This window comes from Toxotes jaculatrix, chromosome 7, assembly GCF_017976425.1.
Source record: "Toxotes jaculatrix isolate fToxJac2 chromosome 7, fToxJac2.pri, whole genome shotgun sequence".
Taxonomy (NCBI): Eukaryota; Metazoa; Chordata; class Actinopteri; family Toxotidae; genus Toxotes; species Toxotes jaculatrix.
The window spans coordinates 22,211,901-22,233,720 of NC_054400.1; the positions used below are offsets into that span (position 1 = coordinate 22,211,901).

Below are 21,820 nucleotides of genomic sequence, written 5' to 3' on the forward strand. Positions count from 1 at the left end.
TGGACAGAGATGTTGTTTAGTTTTGCTCCATCAGTAGCTTGTCACAGTTGCTGTTTCCATTTTTAGCTTATGCTGTTTTTCACAAATGTATGTAGGTAGCTAGCTATGATGGCTTCCCTGCTCTTAATCCCACCTACAAACACGACCGGACTGGGATAACAATTTGAGCCAGGCATCTAACGTTAGCCCACACATTCACCACAATAAACTGTAACCCATTTTTATAGCCAAAGGACAACGGATATGCTAAATACTGATCTTATAATCCATCTGCATTTGCAATGGGCTCCTCTGACAACTCACCTGGCATTTCTTTCTCATATGCTTGCTGGGAGAGTAGTTTTTAGTTGTTCTGCTTCTCCTGCAGACATCCACTGTCCCACTCAACAACATTACCTCCTGCTCTCTTCACTCCATCCAGGTCCCTCGCACGCTTCTTCAGGTTCACTTCAGCTCCTAACACCAAGCACAAGTAGTTTGTTATAAGCGGCTAATATGTTTGGCATTCATTTGACTCACTTGGGATCAGAATGTAAGATCTCCTAAATAGCAAACTTCTGTTTTACTAACCTAATGCAAAACACCAGTCAGAGTTATTATAGAAGGTACATGTGCCTGACAGAATAACATGTTGGCATAACGCAACATAAGCAGAAAATCATTATATAATATATGCATTATTGCATGTATACGCAATAAATACATCAGAGGCCATAACTGCAGTGTCACGACTCATCCTTGAGTGACACTCGCACACACACATCTTCCTTGACAATTTTGTTGTTCGCACTCATGGAAAAGATGAGCTGTACCTCTGATTTTGGAGTGCTCTCAGTCCAAGGAGGGATGCTCAATAACAGCAGCAGTAAGCCCTAAGAGCTGGCCCTTCTCTTAACACCTACTCTGACAGCTACACACCTTCTGATTACCTTTCATTTCGTGTGCTGTGGCCATCAGACACTCCAATTACATCTGCTAATGTAGCAGCCTCTTCTCCAACCTGACCTTTCATCTAGTTAGGTGTGAGGCAGCAGAGGTGAGAGAAAAGCTGGATAAAAAAAAAAAAAGTTGGGCTGTGAGGACTCTTTACAACTTCTGGAAATGAAAAGAAAGAAGGAAAGAAAAATAATGGAGCAGTAAATATTCAAACAATTATTAGTGGCTTTACTCATGCAGAGACACAGCTCAGTTCCCTGAAGCCAATGGTTTCATTAAAAGGTAAATCAAGTCTGAAATCACACTGGGCAGAAATCTGATGAAAATTATGAATGGTATAATGTAATTTGAGCTGACATTTCCATTAATTTCCTCAGAAACTGTACAGTAAAATTACAAAACAAAAAGTCCCAATTTGAAGACATTATGAATGATATAATGCAGTTTGAGCTTTTCCCTTTAATTTTCACTTATAGAAATTATTTTGTCAAATTAGGATGTGTATTATAACACGAGAAACTTATGCTGTGAGGAGATTTTTAAATTACAGAAGCATCTTGTATTTCAGTTTTGATTTTGTATTTTAAAACAAAAACAAGGTTATGTCTTAACACACTTTACCCTTTAATATTGCTTCATAGCTTTTCTCTCTCTCTTTCTTCGCTTTATATTTTTCTGAACAGTTCTGCAGTCTACAACACCTGCCACAGTAACCAAATTCAGAGTGTTAACCTTTGGATTGTGGCTTATGACTCAGTCTAAGCTGCCTTGGTTGTCTTTCCTGATCACAGACAGCGGATAACTCAACTCAACATCTCTGCAGGTAGACAGACAACAGACAGCTAACTGTGAAGCGGGGCAGGCCAGCTGTGTATCAGCTGTGTCTCATCATGCATCATTATGCTTGGGAGCCTATCATACTGCCTGCAGCTGGAGAAAACATTATGTTAGAGCCATTATAACACTATCAATTATAAACTCCATAGCTGTAATAACATGAAGCATGATGGAGCATAAAGCTGATTCTGTTGAATTTTACAGGGCCCATAATGATAACGGAACTGACACAAAAACATATTTCAAATGTAGATATTCTCAAGTATTTTCCTTCACATACACTGTGGATCTCATATATGTCCAAAATTTAATTTATGGCTTCTTGTTTCCACATTCGTCCTTCAAGGATAAAAGGATGAACGTTTTATTTGACTTTTAACGATCATCACGTCAAGCGTTTACTGCATGACTGTCTCTTGAATGAACACAGGATGTGTAGCCATCCTTGAGGCTTTTTCTTGAAACAGTAATAAAAAAAAACCGTGGGCCATAAAGTCTACAATGATTACACAAAGCTTAGTTGATTTGTAAAGACATTTTAACGTGGTGTCAACACATGAATTACATCACTTTCCTTTGCCCCTACTTTACAGCATCCTGGTAAAGGGTAAATGAGACTCCTATGGATTATGTCAGTGGCTTTTAGGGAAATACTGTTGCAGCACTCACACAAATAATGAAGCACAAACACCATCAAAGTGTTCCCTTCAGGGGAAGTTCATGCAAAGATCGGTCTGGGAGGTTAATGTAGGCAAGACCTCTCCTCTCCATCCAGCAGAGACAGACAACATGCAACCAAAGAGTCCCAGACGTACTGAGGCTGCTCTGAAGACCCTGTGGGTGCAGGATCTCCACATGGGGGTGGGAAACATATTAAACCATTACCCCCCCCCCCCCCCACACAATATAGCCTGCAAGACAGTCACTACACATATCACTATTGGCATAAAAACAAACTACAGTCTCTTCATTGAAGATTCATTGACCTCATAAAAACTCGAAGAAACCATTTTTTTTGGATAACTTCCAAATCACATAGTTGCCAAAAATGAAGCTGCTTAGTCCCTGAATAGCTGCCATTTTTTGGAGAGTCAAATTTTCATGTGACTAATGATTTGTCTCTAAAGCTGAACCATACTCAGGCCATGCTATTAAATAACAAAATATGAGTAAATGTGAGTGAAATTGAGTTTCTTCTTAAAGAAGGCATCAACAATTATAGGAATAGTTTGACATTTTGAGAAATGCATTTATTCACTTTCGTGCCAAGAGTTAGGTGAGAAGACTGATACTATGTTAAATATGAAGCTAGTCAGCATCTTGTTAGCTTAGCTTAGCATAAAACTGTAAAAACGAGGGCCAGCTAGCCTGGCTCTGTCCGAAGGTAAACTAATTTACTGAATCGCACCTCTAAAACAAAAACAAACAAAACACAAAAACAAACGAACAAACAAATAATGCAAAACATAAAAACTAGAGGAAGTCACTGTGCCTGGCCAAGAAATGGTCCACTCTATAATGTCCTGTAAAGACACAAACTGATGTTCTTGCACTTTGGTTTTGGTACAGACTAAATAGACGAGATATGATGGTAATAAATGGGCTTCAGATTTTATTACCTTTGAAAAATCACTTTATGGTTTTTGTGCTAAGCTAAGCTAACTAGCTGCTGGCTGTAGCTTCATAATTAGCATACAGACATGAATGTGGAACCAGAAAGAGTATTTCCCACAATGTCAAATTATTTCTTCAAAAGGTACACATACATTAACACACCATATCAAAACAAACAAAAAACAGTACGTTATGAGTCTATATGTAGGGAATATGAATACATAGTTTGCTCTACATACCATTCATTTCTACAGTATTTACAATATGTATGTGCAACATTTCAGGCCTGTAGCACCTGAATGATTAATAGGGAAGATGCATGATAAACCGCAGTCAGAGTAAAATGTGCACTTCAGAGCCGAGGCAGTTGCCTGTTTAAAGCCTCAGCACTGACAAAGTCCTAGATGTTACTTGTTGACCCAGCACCATTTCGCACATTCTTCTCTTTGATTACAAAACAGGACAAATAAACTCTGTCCTCTCACCTCTCAACAGCCTCTTTCCAGGACCCCTTGAACCCTATTTGCAGCCCTTCATATTCTTATGCAATATGGCTTTGTGAATTATCTGCTCCAGCTATAAAACCCTGAGTATCAGCAGGCAACAGGATATCCTGCTGAGAATTGTGGCAGGGATAACAGCTGCCGTGGATTTCTCTGGGCTCGCTCGATCATGTCCGATGGCATTGAGGCTTTCAGAGGACTGTCACAGAGCAGAGTGGGGCCATTTTACACTCTCCACTGCTCCTATCTGATGGAAAAAAGGTTGAGACCATCAGACCAGCGCTGAGAGCTGCTGTACTCACAAACCGTGGCCAGAGAAAAGTGAATCTATCCGCATCTGAGCTCTCCTCTCCATGGGAAGTCTTTGACATCTCCAGCCAGCTGTGCTGCGGGGGAGAGCTCCTTCCATCATGTTTATCGACTGGGAGCTGCTCTCTAATTGAAAAGAGCTCGAATGGAGACTTTCACTTTGACTCCCTCTTCATGAATAACTCATCAATAGCTTTATGAATAACTAATCAATGGTTCTGAGTCAAAGATCAGACATTCATTTTTGCAGAACTTGGTGGAAATCGCTACAGACTTTGCTTCATTAAAGCCAGAATTGTAAACATAACCTCAGCATCTGTTCAAGCTACAGGCAACGACATCTGCACTTAATGGCATCACTTTCTTAAAATACACTAGTTAACTTAGTTGGTAACTGCCAGACCACAGTCATGCCTTAGATCTTAGAGGAGATGAATCGGCTTAGAGTGACCGTGTGCTAAATGCTGCTTTGTCATCGTAAGTGCTGGTGGGGGAGTCTGCTATTTGCATGTGCAGAGCAGAGAAAGGTCAACATAATGCTCAGTCATGCCTCATGTTTAGGAGGGTGGGCTGTTTCTTGGGTGGAAATGGCTTCTTCGCCCATCAAATCTCCTTCAACACACATACCTACTCCACACAGGTTGAATAGATTAGTACTGCACTAATAGTTACACAGAGTATTTCCCTGGTGTAAGTGCATGTCACGAATGTTAAGCAGAGGCACTGCCACAATTCCTTAGACTCTTGCAATAAATTTGGGCATAAAGTTTTCAAGGATGTATTTCATTTTCCAAAGATTTCTGATCTTTTAGATGTTTATGTCCATCTTCATATCTACACTACGGGTCAAAAGAACACCTCCATTTTTCTAGTCGTTACTGAAATTTACATAGTGTAATGTCTCAGTTTACTCTGAAATTAAATCATAGAACAAATGAATACTAAATGTTTTAAAAATAAATGTGTTCTGCCGCTGAACACACTTGTGGTGTTCAATGAAAATAAAAGATTGTTGGCAAAGTTAGTGTTGCACAAGTTTCCACACATGTGCTGCACCGTCTGCCCAGTTCATCCCAAACCATCTAGTTTAAATTCGGAGACTGTGCTGGTTTTAATCATGTGACGGCACAGTTCTTTCATTCTATTGTTCTGGGTCATTAACTTGCTGTAAGATGAAGCCCTGACCAACCAGCCTGTTTTCCTTTGTTACTTGTCCTTCTCTCATTCTCATTTTCACAGTATTGCTTCCCATTAAACAGTTAACCAGTTTCTTTATCCCTGAAAAAGGCCTATTTTCTACAAAATTTACATGATTTTTTTTTTTGGTGACCTAACCAACCAACACTGCTAGCAAGGCTGAAAATGATAAAGCCCTTAGTCTTTAGTTACAGTCCGCTCATAAAGCATGCATTATAACTTTGATCTGAATGCGATGTTGAATGGAGTTACTGCAGTCAGACCTTTATGTGGGCAAGAGTGGAAATAGCTAATTCAGCAGAGGTTAGGTGCTGGTACATAGTGTAGTCTGAGCTTGGACAGTGGCCAAGACAAGCTTAAACCAGACGCTGAGTCATTATCATTATCAAGTAGCTGCTGTCATATGAACATCTGTCATTTTTCTTTTAAATCATTTAACATTATTTTGCATAGCCCTTGAGACTGGGTAATTCAGATTCCATGACCTTACAGCACTTGGCCAGACATCCATTAAATACTCAGACCACAATTTTAAAATTGTTCGGCCATCAGCGAGTCCTGAAAAGTGGACTTATGGGGGGTTTTGCTAGATACCAGCAGTAAAGATGGAGCAAACAGCAGCAGAGGGGAAAGAGTAAGAGCTTGATTGTGGCCAGTAATGGCTTATAAGGTGTACGAGATCTCCAACAGAAGCAAACAATTTATGATGTTCCAGATTTCCAGTAAAATAGCTGACTCCCACAGCTATGTGGTTCCAAAAACAAAAAACAACAACAAAAAAACCCCCACAATCAACATTTTCCTTGGTAAAATTACCATTCATACATGTATACGCTAATATACAAAATTAGTCTAAGTATTTAGTAGGTGTGGGATACTACATATTGTTTGGAATCTTCACAGGTTGGACTCTATCTTTTGGGAATGAAGAGATTTATTACATTTAACACACCAAAGACAGGACAGACAAATAGTGGAATCCTTGCTGAAATAATAGAGGTAACATTTTGCTGGTTGAAAGATAAATATCTTCTTCAGTGTAATTTAATAAATACACTTTACAGCTCATGATTAACATTTCATATTCAACACGTACACATAGCTGACAGTATAATTTACAGTAGCTGCATATTGAGACAGTATTCATAGAATTCAGTCTCTGCCACATAACTGATGAACGACCTGGTAAGTGATATTGCGTTGAGGGAAAGCATGTACACAAGTGTTACCGTTCTCCAAGGAAGGTAACTAAGACCTGCAAGCTGCAGCGACACAGTAACTGGCTTACATGGCAACATTTTGACCTTTAACTGTCACCTGAGGTTCTCTAATGAAGAGCAACAGACGTCTAAATATCACTGAATGAACCAATAGAGGAGAAACAATCCCGTATGCAGGTTCCTCTGTTTCATTGTCTCCCCATAACGATATAAAACCGCTCTATATAAAAGCAGTCCATATCTCAGCCTGTAACGCTTGCTCAGTAACAGGATAGTGAAGTTACAGTGCCACCATGTGGTCACGGCTGAATGACAAATATGGCCTGGCTTGCTCTGGCTGTGTGGGAGAAAGGTCTGCTGGAGACCCATGAACAGCTCCATGAACACATGCTGTGACCATATGGAAAATAATGAGGCCTTTTAGACAGAGGGGAGGCAGAAAGCCATGTCACAACAACAACTTCAGACCTACAGCTGATTGAAAGAATTTTGAATTTCAAAGCCATGCTCTCCATAAAGTAAAAATAAAAATTAACCCTGATGTGGGTTGCAGTGACAGCCACTGCTGTCAGTTGTTGATTGATGTCTGAAACATGACAAGAAAAGTTCATTATTAAAAACATTCAAAGTAAAACAATGGGGGCTCACTGATAATGATAATGCCACAATAAATGTGACTCAAAAATAAACCTTGTTTGTGAAAAACACTGGTGAGATGACATGAAGAAGTGTCAGCTATTGTTTTTCTTTTTTTTGGATGGAAAAAAAATGATGAAGCTCAGAAGACTTTGTGTTACAAAGCAGCACTAAATGCACTAAAAGAAAATTCATCAGACTTGGTAACTTCAGTTGCATTCAAAGTCTTGGCCTAAACTCTAACCCAAGATTTAGCTTCTACTTTTACACACATGCATACGGCACGACACGCACGATACACCTGCTAACAGCTGAGAGGGCTGAGCAGTGACACAACAGCATATTTTTACAGCCATTTAGTAGGACGATAATGATTATTGAGATAATAGGATGTAACAGTGTGTTTTATTGCTGCCCCCGGCTCAGATCATTACAGCTGTGATTCTATTAAAGGGTTTAATTGGTGACCTTGTTTCCACTTGACATGTGAATGTTTATTTTGTTATCTGCTTTTGTCTACAGGTATTAAAGGACTGCTCTGGGAAATATATTGGCCCTTCAGACCCGATGCACTGTGAGGTGATTGATTTTATGCCTAAAACTGAAACAGTCCTGCCACAATGTACAATGACTATTGTCTCACCAATTCACAGTGGAATGACGTAGCGGTTGTTTATCTGAGCCAACATGTTATATTTCCCCTGTGGCTAATTTTGCTCTGCTCTTCCTCTTCTTTGTCATATAGATACTGTGGCCTGATAGCATCCACAGCAGTGTTGACCTTAGGAATACAGAAATAAATTTAACTATTAAATGTTACTGTGATTTCAAAATAAACATTTTGAATGTTGAACGAGTTACTGCTCCTTGGGAGAAGTAACTCGTAACTCATGATGAGTATCACACTGCTGCAGATACACGCTGGCTAAATGCATCCTCTCTTACTTTTAAAAGCAGAGACACAATTAAAGAAAAAGAAAAGATTTGAATGATCATGGACATCAAATAGTGACTGCATTCAATTTTTCTGTGAGCGTTTAAAAAGGTCAGAATCAGCACATCCAGCAGGAGAAAGCAATCGTCACTTCAGTTTTAACCTAAGAAGGTTTGGGTTAAGAAGACAACAGCTAAGAAACAGAGGTGGAGTTGTTTTTCAATATTCTAACTTACATCTGACATTTAAAAAGAGTACTACATTCATGATGACTAATACTCTGAGTGGATATCAATATTCCCAAAAATGAAAGCAAGTTTTTTTTGTTTTTTTTTTGCTAAACAACTTGATATTTGGGAAAAATGATATCACTGAAATGCATTACTGCATAATTTGCTTTCATACAACATTTGCAGAGAATATAGTGTAATGAGACTTCTGACTACCTGGTTCAGCTGAATCCTTTCTTGCTAGGATAATAGCACTTTAAAGTGATAAAGTCTTTGTCATTCAAACATGTTTTTCCCCTAAAAAGAATGATAGGAGTGATAGTTGATTTATAAATAAAGCAGCAAACATCAGAGGATCACACTGATCTGACTCTGAACGCCTCATCATGTTTAATCCCTTTTGGTCATGATTGTGTATAAGCTGTATGGTGGTGTAGTAGAGTAGTTTGCAGTATTACTAGCAGCAACTTCAGACCGATTCATAAACTTTATGAAAAGTGCGTTCTGCTCTTTCGAACATACTGTCATGCCGCCCTTAAGCAAGGCAGTGACTGTAAATCACTCCAGTGGAGCTGTCAGTGTCAGCAGGAGGAGACTGTAGATTTCTGACTGTATTGTAACTGTACACATGTGGTGGAGCTGTGCTGAAAATGAACATGCTCAGAACTACCCCTGCCTGAATAAATAAAGGTTAATAAACATATGGCTGTCTTGCTGTCTGTTAGTTTGGCCAACTGCACCTCAGACATGGAGGAGGAGTCCGTCTCCTTGGTGAGCTGGAACACACTGTGGACAAAAGTGAGAAGAAAACGTTTCCCATCAGCGTTGCTGTTTAGTCCAGGGGAACCTCTGACACAGTGGATAACATGGAGGCTGTGGCCCGCTTAGATTCTTTCATCTTGTCCAGGCCGAAGAGGAGGTCCAGCTGGGTGACCGGCCGCAACCGCTCCTCATCCACAGGCCTGGAGCAAAGGACACAAGAGGTCAGAGATCAGGAAGTGAGGCATACAAAAACATCAGCTGTTTCCCAACTCCATACAGCTAAAATTTCCTTTATTTCCTGCATTGCATTGTGGGAGAATAATGTCCATCAACAGCCCATATTCAAGGGTTTTTAAGTATGCATACTGACAGTTTTGAGTATACTTACACTACAGCCATTTTGTCACTTTTCAAGTGTGAGCACACACACACACACACACACACACACACACACACACACACACACACACACACACGCACACACTTACAGCTTACAATTTGTTGTAATGTTGTCTGGAAATATCCCCATAATCTCTCTCATTTGAATATGCTTTGTTACCTTTAAAGAGGTTTGACTTATTACATATTTCATATCACTTTTTCAGTCATAGTCTGCATTTTGATTCAGTTTTTTTTAAATCTCAATAAGTTTTACTGTTCTTCTTCTGCACAACCTCAGTGATGATGTTATACTGCTTTATATTCCCTCCTGATCCTGACATGATGACTAAGTTGGTCACATTATATCTGATACACATTCCTATTTGTACATGTAGCTAATTCTCATCTGTTTATTTTAATAATTCTGCGGTGGGTCAAACTAACTTACCAATGGGCCTTTTTGAAAAGACCACAGGATCAAATCTGCACTGATTACTGAGAAAATACAATGAGGCTGCATGCATGTAGAGAGCCTTTAGCATTTGCTTCTGCATGCTACTATTCACTTGAAAGCACATGCTGACACCCAGTATCATATCAGCAGAGAGCTCAGCCAGTTTAGTGTTCAGTGTTTAGATTATTGAAATCTAAAAGTTAGAAATATTTCTTTCTTTTAACAATAATGCATTGCTCCGAAGAGGGGTTTCAGTAGTCGCTTAGCAACAGCTGAAGGATTGGTTACACAGATCAGATCAGATATTTAGCCTTTCATAAAATACCAGGTGTTTTTAAAGTCAACAAGGTTCACCTCTAATATCATTCATTTTAATTACACAGAGTGTTTTATGATCCATATTCCAGTAGCTGTGTGTGTGAGGTGTGTGTGTGTTCAACCCGAACTCACTCTAAAGCATTCAACACAGTAATATCCATCAGTGTGCATTTATGTGTTATTCTAATCACTATTACATTTAATATCCCACAGTATAAGTACTGCTTCAAAAGCCTGAATGTTTTGCAAAGAAAAGTACAGTAAAATAATGCTTCATGTGAGGGAATATCATGGCATTAAACCGTCAGATTTAAAGTTTGAGAGTGTCAGTAAATACATCACTCCACATGATATTGACAGCAACTTTCAAAAAACCCACACTGGTCTAACCTCTGTCTGTTTAGGGCAAGTACTGCAGTTAAACAAAGAAATGTCAGAGGACACCAGGGCTATGAAATCTTGTGGGTGTCTGAAAATGAGTCATACTTTTCCTCCTCCTGGTCGTCCTGTAGCTGCTGAGCGATCTGCCTCATCTGCTCCTTGCGGACGTAGTCCCGCACTCGGTACATGGCGGCATCGCGGCACAGCTCCCGCAGGTCACTGCCAGAGTAGCCTTCTGTCTTCTCAGCAATCTCTCTAAGATTAATGGCGTTGCTCAACTGAACAGAAAAGCAGGACAGCAATATGAGACAGTTATATTCAATTAATCTGTTAGCTGTCACTATACTTTGCACATGCTTGTTACTGACAATTAAGCGCCAACTGTTCATGGGTAATCAGATCTACTGTAGTGTGATTTGACAGTGAATAAGCAGGTGTGAAATGGTCTCTGAGAGAGAAAAAAAAGAGCTGTGAATAGAATCATTTGTCACAGCTGACTGTGATGAAAAGGTGAACATCTTACGTTTTCTCCTGCTAAAATCAGCCTCAGGATCTCCTGTCTCTGTCTTGTGTTCTGCAAAGACAGTGGTTCTTAGTGGGAAAAAGGTGGATTAATGTGCAGCCTATGAAGCAAAAAAGGATGGACCTATCAATAAGCAACTGTGAATATGTGAAAATACATTTCCTGCAAAAACATATTCTTTGAATAGGGTAGAGTTTAGGGACACCTCAGTGGTCTTTAAGTGTTCAGTTCTCATTTACGTTCATTTACTGTGTATCTGACATGATAAGGGAGTGTTTCTATCACTAAATAAGGCAGAGTTGTGGTGCAGTGAGGTGGGTAAAACTGCTGTGGACATTTGAAAAATGTATCTAAGTATCTAAATTTTAGATATAAAACAACGTGGAAGAGTAAACATATCACATACTGTAGGTGTTTGTGTGTGTCAGTTTAGTTTACACACGTAAACACTGTCTTGGTGTATGTATATGTGTCTTACTGGGAGGCCAACATGAAAAGTGGCAGGCATCCTGCGCAGAATGGCTGGATCCACATCCTGCGGCCTGTTTGTAGCTCCCATCACCATCACCTACAATGAAGAGAATCACAATGTGAATACATTATGCTAAAATAAACACCTGCTGCATTAACTCCTCAAGCACAGCACAGGCTAGTGTCTGTGGCTCCTCATGGTTGTAGAAGACAGGTCTTAAGAGACAAGAAGGATCCCAGTATTTACCAGTGTGACTCAATTTTGTGGGCATAAAACGAAATAGGAAAGAGCTTTGGCTGTGTCACCTGGGTGGTTAAGGAAGTGTCCAGACCGTCCCACAGGCTCATGAACTGGGCTTTCATCATGGCTGTGGCCTCGTGGTCTAGACTGGAGCGATTCCTTAGAAATGACTCTAAGACACAAGAGACAAGGAGCAAAATCAAAGCATGAAAACAGGATTTACAATAAATTCACCATAACCAACTGAGACCAACAGGCTGAAATCAGTTTGGGCTGTTTCATGGGGATGAAAAAGGATTAGACCGATTTGCTGGTCTATCAGCCTGACATTGTCCCGATGGATTTCAGCGTGTTGTGTTATCCTACTCCAGAGGTTTTTCAAACTGCAGGGGGGCAAAGAAGAAGCGGTGTGGGGCAAAAATACTGCATGAGGTAACAGGGACAGGTGTATGCCGATGTTCCCAAATCAACAGGAACAGAACAGAAAACAACTGCTCACAGCAGTGGCTGTGAAACACAGCTTATGGAGCCAGTGAATGTAACTTAACATCTGATTATCACAATTTGTGCCAAAAACCACACTCCCTCTAGGAGCTGTAACTCTGTCAAATGCAAACACACACACACGAGATGCAAATGTTTTTAGATTCAGTATGACTTAAACTGAAATCATAGAAATGATGATACTCCTTACATTGTAGAACGTGACTAAGAATCATCATATTTTCAAGTTTTCTTTAGTAACTAAATAATCCAGTGATAGTCGTCTGTACATCAATAGCTACACTGAAAACAGCTACTGTTAGCACAATGCTAATAGTTGATTCAAAATTCCTTTAATTTTGTCTGTGGGGGGTGCTCACAGTGTCCAAATTCCTGTCCAACACTGACATAATACTGAGGACATTATGAATGAACCTAACAGTTTCAGGGGTGGCAGTCTGTAAAAATGTCTTTGTCCTGGTTTTACATGCTTCTTAACAGGAATGAAATTCTGAAGGAAACCCTTTAATCTTTTTTGGCATGAAACATCAAAACCATACAGGAATCAAATTTTTTAAATCACCTCTGTTTGAAAGAGTAAAGATGAAATCAAATCTGACAGTGTAATAAAGTAACACTTTCAGTGTAATCACTCCTGACAGGTGCCCTGTTAAAACACACTCACCAATCTCATCAATAAAGATGATACAGGGATGGATTTTGACAGCCAATGAGAAGACAGCAGCAGTCAGCTTCTGTGATTCGCCATACCACATGTCTGTCAGTGTGGAGGCCTGCAGGTTGATAAACTTGCACCCTGAGGCTTTGGCTGTTGCCTTGGCGATCATGGTCTTCCCACATCCTGGAGGACCAAATAATAAAACACCTGCAAGGACAAAATATAAACAGATATTTGGAGTCATTGTTCTTTTTTCAAGCTCCTGTTGTGTTTTTGTTCAAAATTCTTTTAAAATTCCTTCATATATCATTCAGAGTGCACTGTACTTGAATATCTGTAAAATAAACCCTGTCTGAGGAAAACAATAAAATTCTGATGTTTACTCAGGACTTTTCAGTTTATGGATTTAATTATTTAAGGACAACATCACTCATATCAACCACTGTTGGAAACTGAGGAGATTTTTTTTTTCCTCACTTGGTGTTCTCTTACATGTACAAAGGGAAAGTTTGGCCCAGCTAAACCAACCTGTTCCCACAGGCATACATTTTAAAAGTTACATGATACAAACAAAGCTTGAAGTCTAGGAATGGAACTGGATTCCCAAAGCAGCTAATTCTGGAGGTTGACTCATCCCGTAGCTCTGTATAATGCTTTGTGCCAAACAGTAAAAACTCTCTACAGCAGAAAGTAAAGTATTCCTCCAAGTGATCATCTGCTGTCACGCTGCCAAGTGCATAAATCCTGTCAGATGCTTTTTGGCTCATAGCTCCAGATGGGAGCGTAATGTAGTGGATGGCTTTCTAACAATAATGAGCAAGAGAATGGCAAACTGAGAGGAATTATAACAAGTTCTGATATCTTCACTTCAGCTCAAATAATTTGTATTCATGATAGAAAGTCCAGTCAGAAACAGGGACTCTGTTATTACTGTTTTGGCTCTATACTCTAGCTGACTTTCTTCAGCACTTTGAGGGTCACCACATCTATACTTAGTGAACAGTGTCTCTCTTTCTAAGCACAGTCCCACAGTTTTAGGTCAAGGAAGCAGGAAAATGATCCTGCAAGGCAACCAATGAGTTTTTATGGTTAAACAATCGTCGTCACTGGTCAAGATAACTTTCTGATCTCAATCCAACTTAAGACAGATCACTAAAAAAACAGGCTGAAGGCACAAAATCCCTAAAATAAACAACCAATGAAGCTGGCTACAGCCCACAATTTCAATCAATCAATGTGTTTTATTCTGTTATAGCTCACATCTTATATTGTGTGTAAAATAGTGTTTCTAAGTGTACGCTTCAGTGAAACAATAAATAAATCAAAGTGAAACTCGCTGTTCCCTAAAACTGAGGGTACATGTGTTTCCAATCCATTAGTACATCATTCACAATTACTACAAGAAGTTTATCTTATTTTGTCCTATAATGTTAGCTTAAAAACGATAAAATGTAAGATTTGACCATCTGTTCTTCCTAGCTGACATGCTGTGGTACCTTTTGGCGGCTGAAAGAGTTTGGATCCAGTTAAAAGGTGCCTTTTCTGAAATGGAAGGATGACGGTGTCTTGCAGTTCATTGATAACCTCATCCAGACCCGCTATATCTTTCCAGGACACCTGCAGGAAGGTAGAGGATTGTGAAACATTCTGCCTGAGTTCTACTCTGGGAAAGTGGATTTACACAAAAAAGACAAAATTGTATTTGTTTATTGATAATCTTGGTGTCATGGACTGAGGATTACAACTGTTACCTTCATAGTTTGTGGATCGACTAGGTGAGATGCAATGTTCATCTCATACTCTGTTAGTTTGACGCCTTCCACGCCGATCCTCTTCATCAGCTGTTCTGCCTGGAGAGATGAGCCACACAATTCAGTTGAAGACACAAGGGGATAACACATAGACTACGAAACACTGCTCCAATCATTTCTTTCACTTCTTAAACACATCTGTTTCACTGACAGCAGAGAGCATGAACAAACAGCAGTCTCCACCTTGAACTCGTAGAATTTATCAATTACCAGTTTAACAGTTATGTGCTAAAGTTCTACATACCCTTTTCTTGGCCTGGTTTTTCTGTTTTAAAGTAGGATCCATAGCTTCAACAACCCATTTGATGCTGTAGTATGTGGCTGCGCCAAAGATGGTCAACCTCACCAACATGCCCACAACTTCATTCCTGGACAACGGCCGCATCAGGGCCTCTCTGGGAAGGTCTTTAAGCAGCATCTCTGCTGGCTTATATCAGACCATTGGCTGGACGTAGAGGTGGGAAGCAGAGGAATGAGACAGACAGAAACAGAAAGCAAATAATGCAGTCACAGAAAAGCAGGATTTACATGCAGGTCAGCAGAACCACATATAGCTTTTAAGTTTGCAATTCAAATCTGTCTGGTCCCGGCACAGCTGTTCTCCACTCTGTGGTGTGATCTTTAATCTTTGTAGTACACTCCTGTATTCAAATGGCAATATTTTAAACACAGCTTGCCCCGGGTAGCCATCAAAATACACCGTGAATGTCACTGAGGAGTGTGAACCAATTGAAAAACTTGATTGATTAGGTTAGGCGTAAAATGCCAGTTCTTCTTTTCAAAGCTAGCCCGTCTGTCACTCGTTTATAATATTTGAGTAGGTTTTCCAGATACCGACACGAAGTCGCAATTTAACGATAACAGACACATCCATGGTTTAATACCAAGGACGAAATCCTTTTAATTCGCAAGTTAGCATCCTCAGGCAAGCTAAAGCTAACACAGCTGCTGCTAGCAAATACCACAATGTCACTTCAGGATTGTGACATTTTACTATAAACCTGAGAGCGAACTAAACATACTACCTCTGCTCTGTATGCTGGCACACACAAATGCAACGTCCCTCATAAAGTACAAGACAAAATAGTGCCTCTTACCAAATTAAAAATACTCGCATTGACGGTGCACCGCGTTTTGTAACTCGGGTAGGAACACACACAGACCCTAGTTCCGGAATTTGTTTCTAGTCAACTGAACCGGGACGTTTCATACATCCAGACACTGGATGGCAGAACGTGCACACAGATATTACACATATCAGCACCATGGACAGCATCTGCATGACTACAGCAGGTGGACAGAACACGAAGAGAAGGTCAAATAAAATAGTGGACATATGTGGGACTAGACATTAATTAGCTGATCCAATGCTCATGCGGTATTTTGAAGGAAAGTTCGAAGTGGACTTGGAGGTTTGTTGAAAATATCCAATATCCAAACAGTGTTTTAAAAGGATAGGTGGTTTCCATAAGTAAATCTCGACAAATTGTAAAGGTCTGAAATTAAGTGTGGAGTTTTGGAGGAATATATTTATTTTTACCACAAAAAAATAATAATTGTGTGCAGCTTAAAATGTTGCACAGAGTAATCTGAGAAAAATCATTAACTTATTTTCCATAAAATACTTACTTTTTTTGTATGCATCCAAATATACCAAAAGCTATTTTAAATTTATGTAAATTACATTCAACAAAGTGTAAGACACAACATTATGTTTTGAAGCAGAGTATTTCCCTGGGGATGTCTGTGGATCCTTTGATTAGACTGTGATTGGACACCAAACACCCAAGCATGTCCTGGGGTAGGCTACATGCAAATGTATCCCAAACAGAGATAGCTGAAATCTGAAACTTTAATCTGTGTTTGGTTTCCACTCATTTCCAGTGCTGTCTGATAATGGATAATTCAGTCTTCCTAACAGCAGCCTCTAAGATAAGGCTATAACAAACGGGCTTCTCATACAAGCAATTTATCACACATGGGCCAAAGGGATTGTTAATTGTCACAGATTGTGAGCTAAATTTAAAAATGCTGTTACAGCTTGTATCCAGACTGGTCTCTACGTCAGGATTTCGTCAGTGAGGCATAGAGTAACATGGCTGAGACAAAGCTGAAATATAGGGGGATACAAAAAATATACTGCAAATCCATAATTTACAACATTTTACATCAAATGATTTAATGAATACAAAGGTTCCATTTGGATTCCCCCTCCCCCCCAAGACTCACAGTTCGTGCATCAGCTTAAATGCTGCCGCCCCTCAGGCAAAAATAAACAATAACAATTCATTGTAACGTACACCTCGCAGTCCACAGGAGATGGAGTACAATCTGGCCCAGTTTACCACACTTACTGTGAGTATAATGAACTGGATTTTGAACAATGTGCTAGAAAAGGGGGGATTGTCTTTGTTTTTTTTTTCTTTCTTGCTCTGCACTTGTGTGAGCCTCTCCCCTCTTTGTAGCCTAATTAGTTCCCCAAATTGGATGCAAAATTCCTTCCTGCACAGTTCCAGCTTGAAGAGTCCAGAGAAGTTAAGTCCACCCTTGTTGTGGAAAATGGCACACAAGCTGCTGTTGCGCACACCTTTGGCTGTGAAAATGCCTCATAAAAAGCTTTAATCCCCTTGTACTGCAGCAGCAAGTCCCAGGAGAGAGCAGCCTGACAGGGCCATTTTGATGGGTGTGGGCATGAAAGCGCAGGCTTGTGTATCTGCAAAGTGCAGCCGGGGCTCCGCATTCCCACAACGCCTTGCACCTTGCCCAAACAACCACTCTTGTGCGCGTGAGACCAAAAAAACAAAAACACATTCAGCTCCCATGGCTGCCAATCTCCATCATGCCAAGAAAAGAGCTGAAATAAAAGCTCTTTTGAGAAAAGACCCTGGAGACTGATTGTTTTGCAGGAAGAGATACAAATTCATGATGAAAGGTAAAGCTCATGACATTGGGGTTTATTGTATTTTTTTCATCAGCGTGAACACTGGTCAGATATGTACTACATGAGTTAAACTGCACAACTCTTCAGTAAATGTTGGTCACACACAGCAGTTAATTACCCTTTCAGTCTCCCAGGAAGAGATATTACTTCTAGCAGGATCAGGAATCATTTGGGAGTTGATTATTTATTTTCCTTGTTACCCAGAGGAACCAAAAGGATTTATTTTTGAAAACACTTAAGTGCTGGAACTGGACCACTCAATATATTACTCTATATTTACTTTTGAACATATGTGGGTTGTCTGTTTGGTTCATTCTGTTGTGGTTGTTTTCTCTTATGCAAGGACGACAGAGACTTAAGGCTTGAAATGTGGTCAGTATGGAAATTTAGAAAGAGTATGTAAGTCTCAAGTTGGCTAATGGCTATATTAATGGTTAATAAATCATTTTTATCATCTTTTTTATGTCAGTTGTAAGCCATTAATTTCGTGCCATAACATGTAAATGTAAACATGTAAATGTACTGGTATTGTCATACCAGTACATGTAAATGTACTGGTATGACAATAAAAAGTTCCTTGATCCTTGATTAATAAGAACAACTTTTTATGTTGCCAGGTTGTGACTGGTAACACTTCTGGTCCCTTTAATAGGGACCTCTTACCCTCCGGGTAAAAATATAGAGAATCTGGATCAACTTGAGATGTTGAGATGTTTAAGTGCTGACTTGATGGCTTATTAGAAAGAGTGAAACCCTTAAGTATTTATCAATGGATTAACAGCATTTAGAGAGCCCTTTCACAACCTGGCAACTCCAGGGCTGTTCTTATTAATTGTCACTGATCCAAGATGTTAGGTACATCTTCTAACCCTTTATAAAGGGTGATTTATCAGAAAGCAGTAACAAAAATATCAGTCATGAAGTTACTGTATATTCTTAATGACACAATAGTAGCAGCAGGCATAAAAACACATTGTACTGCATTCAACCATTGCAGTTTCTCAGAAACTCGGCTGCTACTCTGGCTCCTGGTTACCCTTTTTGGCACCTATCTGCTGCCAGCTGTTCAGGGATGTAATATAAATGATTCATGTCTATTATATGTCAAATAATCATTGTCTTTCGACATAGATGAAAAGACAGAGGGATGAGCAGACGAGGGATGAATGAAAGAACCGATGTCTGGGTGAGACTCGATACCGCACAACACAGGGATTTCACATGGTGCTGAGACTTCCTCGGGCATCCCGCACTCTTTGTTCATTCTGCCAAAGTAACTCACGCAAGCCGACAATCCGCCGACATCACCAGAGAAGGAAGATTACAGCTGTAGCTCCGCACTGACAGCTTTCTCCAGTTCCCTTAACTCCACGGGCCTCACCATGGTGACAGAGCCACTGATAACGCAAGAAAAAAACTGCTTAAAAAAGTGTGATAATTTGTTTTCTTCTTCTCCTCTATCACCTGAGACATGTGAGAAGACTATGCATTCCCAATGGCACATCCATCCATGAATATAGATTAGGCTGATTTCAGACCTGTTGGCCTGAGGAAATCTTTTTTTTTTTTAGTGATTCAGCAGGGTAGAAATTTGTGGTAAATAAAAATATTCTGTAATATTTCATACTGTAACAGAAAGCATAAAAAAAAAACAGTTTTAAAAAGTGACACTTTTTTTTATTTTACTTTTTTGGTTATTGAGTGCTGTCAAGTAGAGTTAGACAGCAGGCTGATAATGATGGCAGCTGTAGGTAGCATTTTGTATCAGTAGTCAACATCTGTGAGGCCGACAATGGCAACCCAATTATCCACTGAAACCAAGGATTATATTGTTAAACATAATAACAGTGACAAGAGGAGGAAGGCAAATTAGGATAGTGTAACATGATAATTATAATTACATTAATAGATGTCTGAAATCCAAACACAATGTCACATTAGAAGCACTACAGGTTCCCCAGAGACAACAAGTGCTACTGTCATGGTGTAAAAGTTTCACATTAGTAAATATGATCTCAGAAGAAAAGTGTTCATTTCTACAACCTGCACACACTGAGAGCAGATATGAAGATTGTCACATTGGATGGCTTGTAAACACCTCTTTCTTCCCTGCATGTAAAATGAAAACGTGTTATCGCCTATCATCCGTGACAGGCTGCTGGCCGTCCTCATCTACTTTTCAAATGACATGCTCAGTGTTTGTGCTCCAGCTCCTTTCCACATGCTCAGAGCTGCTGTGCAAATCACCGACTGAATGTCATAATCATTCAGAAATTTAAAGGATAACACTCATGCAACATGCCTTTTGACATTTAACTGACTCAGACACAGTCACGTTTTCCGAACAGCTTTATTGAATGTTCATTGTCTTTAGTGTTCTCTGTGGCAATTATCAGTCTGCTTCATGGATGTACTAAAGAAGGTGAAAGGTCATTTGGTCCATTTGCAGTTCATTTCTGTGGATTAATTATGTACATTACTGTGGCAGAGCAAGTGAGTGTTGTAACTAGCATCATTAAACACAGCAGCAGTACTGATTTGACAGGTTGGGATGATCTAAATCCATCCTGAAATAAAATCTGACATTCATGAACTTTACTTCTATTTTAATTCAGTCCCAGTTTCACCTCTGACAATTGTAATATATTCATCTGAATGGCTCCGGGTCTTTTACATAGTCTGACTTTAAATGCTGTTAAAGAAATGTATAATAACCACCTATCTATTATCTAATACTGGTCTGTCTACTTAAACAGGACACCAATTAACTTATGTATGTCATTTAATATTTTGTTGTTGTCAACATCAAGCTCAAAAGTAGGGGAAACAGCTACTTTGGCTTTATTCAAGGGTAAAAAACTGTGCCCACCAACTTCTCTAAAGTCCACAAATTAACATGTTAGATGTTGTTTGTTTGATCTGTGCAAAAACTGAAATGTAAAAACAACAGGTTGTGGTTTTTTGGGAGTGTGTGGTGTTATTTCTTTATGCTAAACTAAGCTAATCAACTCCCATACTTAACCTGGCAGACATGAGAATGGTAACAGTATTTTCATCAAAATCTCAGCAAGAAAGTGAACAAGCATAAATCTAGAGGTGCTGAGTCAATTAGCCTCTTCCAAAATATCGAGCTTGAATTTCATTAATGTAGCACAAGCACACAACATGCCAGAGAGAAGCATTAGGATTTCTTACAGTATCTCATCAATCATAAAAAGTAGGAACTTTCATTCAGTGCGATATCTTACGTACCAAAATGTTTCTGACTTTGACCAAATGAGCTTCACAGATTCAAACCAGCTTCAGATGGCTAACTGGCTCAGCTGTCAGCTGTCAAAAGGCCAACCAAGACAGCAGCAACCGCTCCAAGGCCTCATCACACCGCCTCCACACATCCACCATGGTTACGTCCTCACCACTCACCTGAAAAGCTGGAGCTGACTCCCTAATCTCCACCTGGCTCCACCATGAAGCATTCTGAGCTGTGGAGATGAAATTAAGGCGAACAGCCCCAATTCCTCAGGTAGATCTTAATAAGAAAAGCCCCAGGGAATTCAGGTGTCTGCGTACGAGTGAGAAGGATGGCAGGGTCTACGTGGGCTTCTAAAAATCATGAGAATGGCAGAGCCCCTCTGACAAGGATGACGTTTAAGTTCAGAGCGTGTGAGACTTGTCCTGTTGAGTGAAAACAATTGGCCAGTTCCAGCTCCCATTCATCACAGTGACAGCACTTGGCCACATGGAAATGAATGAATAAATAAAGGAGAACACATCCAGTGTGCAGATGAAGTGGAGCCTGCTGGGTAGATGCTGTCAGAGAGGACTGTCAGTATGTATACTGTTCAGCCCTTGTTGGCAAATGACATCCCCCATGACTGAAACGCTCCTTGCATATGGTTCTCTCTTCTCCTCTCCACCACACTACACATCACATACAAATGATTTCTGACAGTGAAAGT

At 39.8% G+C, this 21,820-nt stretch overlaps 1 protein-coding gene across 3 annotated transcripts; it reads right to left on the reverse strand.

The window, feature by feature from the left end:
• Positions 1-395: 395 nt before the first annotated feature.
• Positions 396-16,088, reverse strand: atad1a (ATPase family AAA domain containing 1a). 3 transcript variants are annotated; one of them, XR_005894346.1, is made up of 11 exons: positions 16,018-16,088; positions 15,165-15,365; positions 14,861-14,959; positions 14,606-14,726; positions 13,116-13,316; positions 12,013-12,119; positions 11,714-11,803; positions 11,236-11,286; positions 10,818-10,990; positions 9,157-9,378; positions 396-456 (listed from the first exon to the last, which is right to left on the reverse strand). XR_005894346.1 is itself a non-coding variant. In XM_041043230.1 (10 exons), exons 2-10 carry the CDS (start codon positions 15,336-15,338, stop codon positions 9,249-9,251), a joined length of 1,146 nt encoding a protein of 381 aa, XP_040899164.1. In that variant the 5' UTR covers positions 15,339-15,365; positions 16,018-16,088; the 3' UTR covers positions 6,320-9,248. The 3 variants fall into 3 exon arrangements, 1 of the variants encoding a protein (XP_040899164.1); XR_005894345.1 differs by lacking the exon at positions 396-456 and adding an exon at positions 6,320-7,202; XM_041043230.1 differs by lacking the exon at positions 396-456 and having other exon boundaries at positions 6,320-9,378.
• Between the last annotated feature and the right edge of the window lie 5,732 nt (positions 16,089-21,820).